Raw genomic sequence first — 7,751 nt, 5'->3', positions numbered from 1 at the left:
CTCATTCCAACCAGAACTTTATTTCATCTAAGAACTCTACAATTACTCAATCATTTTATCTATGACCTAAAGACATGAATTCTCAAAGTACTAATGAGAAATGAAAAACGTTAACAAGTAGGCTCCACATTCTTCTGCGTTTGGTGTGAGAGAGGAAAGTACAGGAAGGCATTGCATAGGGCAGTTTTCTACTCAGTGGCCTCAGTGGGGCTCATTTCAGCTTTGTGAACTCGCCGGAATGAAAACTCAGTGTGTTCCCTTTTCCCAAGAATATCTGTCATTCCAACAGGTTCACCAGAATTGCAGGAGGTGCAAATGAACCATCCAGGGTGGGTGACTGACTCCAGTGTGTTCTTGGAGCCCACCTCAGCCCTATAAAAGATGAACGGTCGACGTGCTTGTTCCTTCTCGGTAGCCAAGTCAGTCAGTTTTTTCTTCTATGAGGTAAAAGAGATTAATCAGACAGCAGTCTTTGAGAGAAAACCCAGCATGTGTGCTCTTGGAGCACAGAACCAAAAAGGAGGGCAGGAACCTCTTCTACCCAGTGCTTCCAGAAGCGAGGATGCTCCTGTTATATTGGCCAAGATAAGACTTTGTGGAGAGTGAGAGGTGTTGAGGATCTTGGCCTTCCACTTTGGGGTGGCTGAGGGAAAGGAAATTGAACTGGAAGCTCACCTTCAGCTGAAGGGATGGCTTGCTTTGTCCTTTGTCCTTCTCACAGCAGAGACAGAGCTCTCCTTTAGAGACTGCCAGGAGAATTGGACTTCCTTTCTCTTCACAGGCTGAGCTCAAGTGGGAAGCTAGTACAAAGAAGGTCTCTGGGAAAAGACAGAGAAATGGGTCTGTCCTCAGAGCAGGGAAAAGGCCCTCTTGTCTGCCAGGGTTTTAGGCATGATGCATAATCGTCCCCCATTGGCTCTGTGATCAAAGCTGCCTCCTTCACTCTCGTCCAAGCCTCCTCTTCCTCCACAGTCTGGCTCCTTCTTTCTGCCAGCCCTTCTAGAAAGACCCCCCTCACATCTGGCCGTTGTTACACAATCTGCATGCAATCCCTAGTGGTCTCTGGAGCTCTTCTGCCCTGCTGCTGCCCACCACCTGCTGGAGCTGGAGGCATGGTACAGCCTGAGCTGCGCCTCTCAGAGGAAGGCCTTACCCCAGCTGAGGGGGGACAGAAACCACAGCTGAGACTGAGAGTCACCTGGGAGGATGTAGGGTCTATCCGGAACTGCTCTGAGGATCCCGCAGTCTAGGACCAATACTTTGTGATCATGGTCATAAATGCTGAATTTCTCCGGGGCTTTGGCCGTCACTTTTGGAGCTAGATCAATATAACCAGATATCAACACTTCTCATAGGGAACAGAAAACTCAATCCTTTCTAGCCCATCCCCAAGAGCCCCAGCCCCAACTCTCCACCCTGCCTGTGGGCTTGGACATCACAGCCCACTGAAGATTTCTCCCACCCCGAAGCTTTCTGCCTTGCTCAGGACAAGCAATTTAGCATGTATGTGAACACATGGGTTCCCAATTTTGACAGATGGGTTCAAATCCAAGCTCTGTCACTTGCTGCTTTAGGACCCAGGACAAGTTACTAAATCTCTCCAAACCTCAATGTCCTCCTCTGTGAAATGGGGGTAGTAATAGCACCTCCCTGAGAGGGGTGTTGGGAGGATTAAAATGCTTACTCAAAAGAGTAACTTAGCCAGGTGCCTGAGCTATTGAAAGGACTCAGTAGCTGTTAATCACCATTCTTCTTAACCCTCTTTCTTGCACCCTCTCAGTGGTGCCATCATGCCATCAGCAATGCCTAGGGTTGGACAGATCCCTGCACTGACGGGGCCAATGGAGGGTCAGTGGAAGAGTAGGCAGTGAGAGATGGAGACAGGAAGCGCCCAGGAGCCCAGCGTCATGCAAGAGTGAGCTGGCACTGCAGGGGCTCCTTCAAAACCTGGAAGGCTTGCACCTGGCCCTGGGGGAACCTCTTTGAACAGGCAGGACCAGCCACAGCAACGACTGTGGGATTTCCCAGGGCATGGCTCCTAGGAGTGCATTCAGGCCATTCCTGCCTAGAGGTGGGGTCCTACACAGGGAATCTTCCCCACTGGGCCTCTGATTGGGTAGGTGACCTGCCCCTCAGTAAGGAGCTCAGGCACTTGTTTGATGGAAGGCAGGAGCCCACATGTGGGCCAATCACTGTCACGGATGGGTGGTTGCAAAATGTCAAATATGATAATACGGTGACCACTGCGCCAAGTGATTCTATAATATAGCTATCTGTGATAGGCAATTATCATGTAGGGATGAAATCTAAAGTCTCATTCTCCTCCCGTGCAGTTAGCACAAGGCCTCCGGCTGCTCTCTCAGCTTGGAATGTCCTCCTGGTCTCCTTCTGCCCTGAGTTTGGGGGGATGACTCCTGTAACACTGGCTCTCCTGCCACCTCCTCCCTGAAGCCCTCCTCAGCCCCTTCTGCATGGGATGGCTTCCTCTCTGGGCTGCCACAGCTCTGTGCATTCATCCTGTAGCACAGGTGTTGGTGTCCTTGTCTTATCTCCCTACAGCACTGTAAGCTCCCAAGGAGCAGGTCCCCTGTCTGACTTGCCCATGATCTCCTCAGCCCCAGCCTAGTGCCCCAAGCATCATGGCCACTTGGTGTTTACGGCCAGGTGAGATCCTAAGTAACTCAACAATGATATGGGGTCAGATGAGATCCATAGTCCTCAGCCCCGGCTTACCTTAGAGTCTCCTTGGGAGCTCTTCTGGGGCCCACCCCCAGACGTTCTGACTTCATGGCTCAGGTACCAGTTGATTCAGAATCATTGAATTATATTAACTCTAAGCCTTTTAACTTCTCAAACATTAACCACACCTGCAGACTCTGCCTTTCTATGAGCTCCAGGTGCTGTGGATGTTGCTGGTCTAAGGACCACTCTTTGGCACGGTCTGAGGCTGTGGTTCTCAGCCTTGGCTGTACACTGGAAACCACCCGGTAGGTGAAGGCCATGGATGCCTGGGCCCCACACCCCTGAGATTTTGATTCAGTTGGCTCAGGGTGAGACCAAGACGTGCTATATAAGTTGCATTTCTAGTACTAGCAATGTGCTTTTTTACCTTTTAAATATTTCCTAAATCTGTTTGTCTTTTACTCCTGTTTCCCTCCCATCAAACCTTGACTTGGGCCCCCATCATCTCACACTCAGGCTTGCGCAGTATCCTCTTAACTAGTATCCTCTCACGTTATTCCTGACCCCAAATACCTTCTTTAAACTTCCTTCTCAAGGCCACAGTAGAGGTGCAAGCAGTTTTAAGGTGCTGGAAATTTTTTCTGTAGGGCAGTGGTTCTCTCTTTTCTGTGCATGACAATAACCATATAGCTTGTTAAAACACAAACTCTTGAGCCTCAAACCCCCATTTCTGATGTAGGAAGTCTGTGGTAGAGCCAGAGAATTTGCATTCCCAACAAATTTCCAGGAGCTGGTGCTGCTTCTGGTCCAAGGACGACACATTAAGAACCTCTGCTCCCAGATTTGAGGGGGATCACAGCCCTGACAAGGAGAAATGTGAATTGGGCCGACAGACAGGAATGTGTGGTTGGTTCCACCCCAATGGGGTACAGCGCAGATCAGGAGTCAGAAACCTCCTACCTACAAGACCAAAACCAACCAAAGCAATTGCAGCAACAGCAACAGTGGCAGCAGTGAAGCAGCCTCTCCTCACAGAGACGCGGGAGTGGGCCAGGCACCCATGTGCACCTCATCTTATGCATGCCATCTTAAAATGGCACTTACTGCCATTTACCTGGGAGGAAAGTAAGGCCTGGTGTTCACACACTGGCCTGCAGTAGAGCTGGGACTCAGGCTGAGGTCTCCTGACTCTGCCCTGTGCAGAGAGTGGTGACAGGGGAGCCTTAAACCTGACAGACAGACAGAGGTTATAGTACCTTTAAATTCTAGCATCTGTTGCTTACTATCTGTGTCACCTGGGTCAGGTAGCCTCTCTCTGTTCCTCAGTTTCTGCTCCTGAAAAGTGATCTTAACAATTTGCTTCTGGGGTTAATGTGAGGTTCACACGGGAGCCTGTGAGAAGGGTTCTAACTCAGTGCGTGGCCACCCCGGCACTCAGTGGTGTGGGTTTCCTGTGCGCCCCCTGCTGGCCAAGTTTCTGTTTTTCATAAGCTTTGTGAGGAGGTCAGGTTTGGCAGCCTCTTGGTAATGGTCCAAAGAAGCATTTGGAAGGTTCCCAGGCTCGAAACCTTTCTTCTGTGCCACTCAGCAGATATGTATTACCTGCACCTCTCAGGAAAGGCAGAGGCCCACCATGAGCTTATGTCTTACCAAACCTCCTGAGATTTGCTTCTACAAACGAAAAGCCTCAGCCCATCCCAGCACTCTTAGGTGTCCCCACTCTCTGATTCTCCCTCTCCTCTAAGAAAGCCCAGTGGCACCATCCCCCATCCCACCCTCGCCTCTCGGCCACCCTCGTCGTCCACCCAGGGTCCTTACACGAGTGTGCAGAACTCATGGAGGTAAGGCTCGGGCCTGGCCCCAGGGGGCTTCTGGCTGGGTCTGGAATCAGAGACAGTGAGTTTAGCTCATGAAACTTGAATTTTCCAGGGATTTAGGAGAATCAGAGGGGCCATTTAATGCCTTACTTCTTTTTTGTGTGTTTTGAGAAACACTAAAGCAGAGAGACAGTAATGACATTAAAAATAGCTTCCCTGATCAAGAAAGGTGGGAAACAGAGCTAACATAGAGCTAACTGAGTTTCTGAATGCAGAATTTCCTAGCGCCCTTACTTATTAGAAACACAGTTATTGCATTAATTAGTAAATATTGCATTGCATTAATTCAAGGGGATAGTATACATTGCCCTTGAGAATAATCTGGAGGATTCTGCCTGATAAAAGATTAAGTTTGAGAAATGCCTGAATGAAATCCCTGTTCATAATCCAAACAACTTTTGTACCCTGAGAGCACAGAGAACCTATGGAAGAACTTGTGCTCTGGTGTGAAAGTTCTACCCAGTCTTGGCTTTGCTTGGCTGCCTGAGAGAATTCCGCATCTCACCGCTCTGAGCCTCATTTTCCCCATCTGTCCCTCCAGCTCTGACAGTCTATGCCTCGAAGAAGCAGGAGGACTGCACCTTGGTGGGGAAGGTTGGGGGGAAGGTGGAGCTACCCCAGCCCCAGGCAAGACAGAAGATTCTCAAGGATCGTGTTGGAAGCAGGAAGAAGCGCCTTCGCCTCCCATGCACCAACAAACAGAGGCAGAATGAGGACATGGTCTCAATATACCATTTGAAGTTCCCTGGCATTGGGAAATTACAGAATCTTGTGTCTTTGCCCTCGCAGTGTCCACTCCCCACTGCCTCAGGGACAGAATGAGCATGGTGGCCACCACATAGCTCCTGTTCCAGGAGCAGGGCTGGTTCAAAACCATTCTCTTGTTACTGTTAGAAGATCCACATTTCTCAGACTAATGTCCTGATTTTTAGTTTTGGAACTCTGATTGCCATGTGTGAGTTGAAAGCTTAGGGGTTTGGCTCTGGCATGTTACAGGCCACTCCCTTCACACTCCATGCATTAGACAGTCATTTGCGTCAAAAACCTCCTGTTACTGTCCCTCTTGAGCCAACGACCAAGTGCCTTGCCCACAGAGCACTAAGAAGCTCTGAGCTGGGGTCATTTTTCCAACCTAGACTCAGACAACCCCTTCTGCCCCAGGACCTTCTCCTCTGCCTGGGCAGGCTAAGAGCAAAGAGATACACTTGGAGGATTCAAAATCATCCAGTTGGTATTTCAAGTCTTCAAAATCCCAAAACTTTGGGTAAAGATCTACCACCTACTGTACCTGGGTACCTGTGGCAAAACTTCATTTTTTCTACAAGGATTTCTCTTGTCTAATTCGCTTCGAAGTTCTCAAAGCTCGTTTATCAGGCAAAGTCAGCAGAGAGGAACCGGTCTATGCACAGCGCCTAACAAAGTCCTGCTTTAGGAATTACTTTTTGGCCCTCATAGGGATTAGCACAAGAATCTTACCTTCTGAGCAGGACTGGGATTCATCTCTTTCCCAGTCTTCAGAGTCCGTTTTCACACCTGAATTCTCCTCCAAAAAGGACATTTTCAGTGGGATGAAATGACTCAACAGGAACCTTGATGAAGGATAGGACCTGACTAGACAAGAAGGAGTTTGGTTATGGCACCTTCTGACCCCAGGAAACCTTGCTGGACCCGAGTGAAGAACAGGCTGCCGGCCTTGCTCTCTGCTTGGAAACATTTGCATCCAGGAAAGCTCGCAGGGCTGGACCATGCTTTTCTGTCTATCACTCCTTCTTTGATCTTTGCCTCTCCAAAGCAATGTTTTCCAAACTGTGGGTCACAATGCATTAAGGGTCATGATGTCATTTTTATGGATCTTGCCAACATTTTATAAAAATGAAATAAAAATTTCAAAGTGTATTGCTCTAGTCCTCGGGCTGGAAACTGTGGCCCACAGGCCAAATCTGTCCCACTGCCGGTTTTTTAAATAAAGTTTTATTGGAACATAGCCATGCCCTTGTTTACATGTTGTCTATGGCTACTCTCCAGATACAACAGCAAGGATGAGTAATTTAAAGAGAGATCATGTGGCCAGCAAATGCTATAATGCTGACTGTCTCAACCTTTACAGAAAAAGTTTGCTGACCCTCTGCTGTAGTCTAATCTTTTCAAAGGAAGGCAGTTTCTTTGCAGCCTCTTGTCATGGAAACTAAGCCTCAAAAGGTCCCAGAAGGCTCAGCTCCTAATGTCTTGGGGCAGGGCTGACACAAGGTCCTTTAGTTGGAGGGGTTAGAGAAGAGATTTCTAAACACCCCCTAATTCTGCACATCTCACTCAGTTCACAGAAAACTTTCCCCAACATTAGTTCAGGACAATATAGTGAGGGAAGTGGGGCAAGAATTGTTATTCCCACTTTATGGATGAAAAACCTGAACGTAAGTGACTTTTCAAGGGTCACACCACTTTTAAGGTTGCAGAGATGGGCAATTTTTGTAGAAACCCAATCCTTTGAGAATGGCTTAGGAGTGAGACAAAGAGAACTACATGGTTTTCAAAAAATAAAAATGATAAAGAAGGGATCCAGGGCTTGGCAGCAAGGGCAGTGAGCAAAGGAGAGGATGACCACCAAGCAGCTCTGGGGAGTGGGGAGACCTGATGGATCTTTAAGGGCATAAATATCTACTATTTGATTTTAAGTTGTTTGTTGTTAGGCTGCATCCCCCAAATCCATAAAGCACAATGACCTTTGTGTCAAGGGACACAGAGAATGGGTGGCACTTGAGAAGGCAGAGAATTTGGCAGACACAGGACATCAGAACAAGAGATGTCTGGGCAGAACCACCTACCTGGGCCAGGGATCGCCACAGTTTGTGGCTCTGTCTTGGGGTCCTGGAGCTCTGTTCGTCTTCTGCTCTGTGATCTCTGATCTAGAGGGGCCAGGTCTGGTCCTCATTTTAAGTAGTCAGTTCGGGAATGTAAATGCAAATGCAACAGCAGCATTCCTTTAACCAATAAAAACAGCATCTTAGATTATCAGCCATCACTCATTGCCTGTCATTTTCCACAGCAAGGGATAGTGTATGGAACTGTAAACAAATTCTAGCATAAACAAATTCCTGTAGGGTAGTGTCACTCTGCCAAGGACGGTACCACATCCATTCAACACATTTCAAGGCACTCGAGATAGACTGTGTGGATGCAAGTCCAGGCCAACAG

General features: G+C 48.3%; 1 protein-coding gene across 4 annotated transcripts; it reads right to left on the bottom strand.

Moving 5' to 3' along the window:
- On the bottom strand, nucleotides 1-7,512 carry IL37 (interleukin 37). Of its 4 annotated transcripts, none has more exons than XM_046660005.1 (6): nucleotides 7,382-7,503; nucleotides 6,036-6,166; nucleotides 4,501-4,563; nucleotides 1,199-1,318; nucleotides 676-818; nucleotides 1-437 (listed from the first exon to the last, which is right to left on the bottom strand). In XM_046660005.1, the coding sequence occupies exons 1-6, from the start codon at nucleotides 7,486-7,488 to the stop codon at nucleotides 189-191; spliced, it is 813 nt and encodes a 270-aa protein (XP_046515961.1). In that variant the 5' UTR covers nucleotides 7,489-7,503; the 3' UTR covers nucleotides 1-188. The 4 variants fall into 4 exon arrangements, with proteins under 4 accessions (XP_046515961.1, XP_046515963.1, XP_046515962.1 ...); XM_046660007.1 differs by having other exon boundaries at nucleotides 6,036-6,170; nucleotides 7,382-7,458; XM_046660006.1 differs by lacking the exon at nucleotides 4,501-4,563.
- Nucleotides 7,513-7,751: the final 239 nt, after the last annotated feature.

Source organism: Equus quagga, chromosome 5, assembly GCF_021613505.1.
Source record: "Equus quagga isolate Etosha38 chromosome 5, UCLA_HA_Equagga_1.0, whole genome shotgun sequence".
Classification (NCBI taxonomy): Eukaryota; Metazoa; Chordata; class Mammalia; order Perissodactyla; family Equidae; genus Equus; species Equus quagga.
Note: the sequence above shows the minus strand (reverse complement) of the source record. Positions and strands in the feature narration are given on the sequence as shown.

What these genes read in the sequence shown, in the direction of transcription:
- IL37 (XM_046660005.1), bottom strand. Translation starts at nt 7,488, where the DNA reads ATGAGGACCAGACCTGGCCCCTCTAGATCAGAGATCACAGAGCAGAAG. An exon ending in CATGAGTTCTGCACACTCGT is followed by an intron (nt 1,319 to 4,500) that starts GTAAGGACCCTG and finishes ATATTGATCTAG; the next exon opens with CTCCAAAAGTGACGGCCAAA. An exon ending in TAGACCCTACATCCTCCCAG is followed by an intron (nt 819 to 1,198) that starts GTGACTCTCAGT and finishes GTCTTTTCCCAG; the next exon opens with AGACCTTCTTTGTACTAGCT.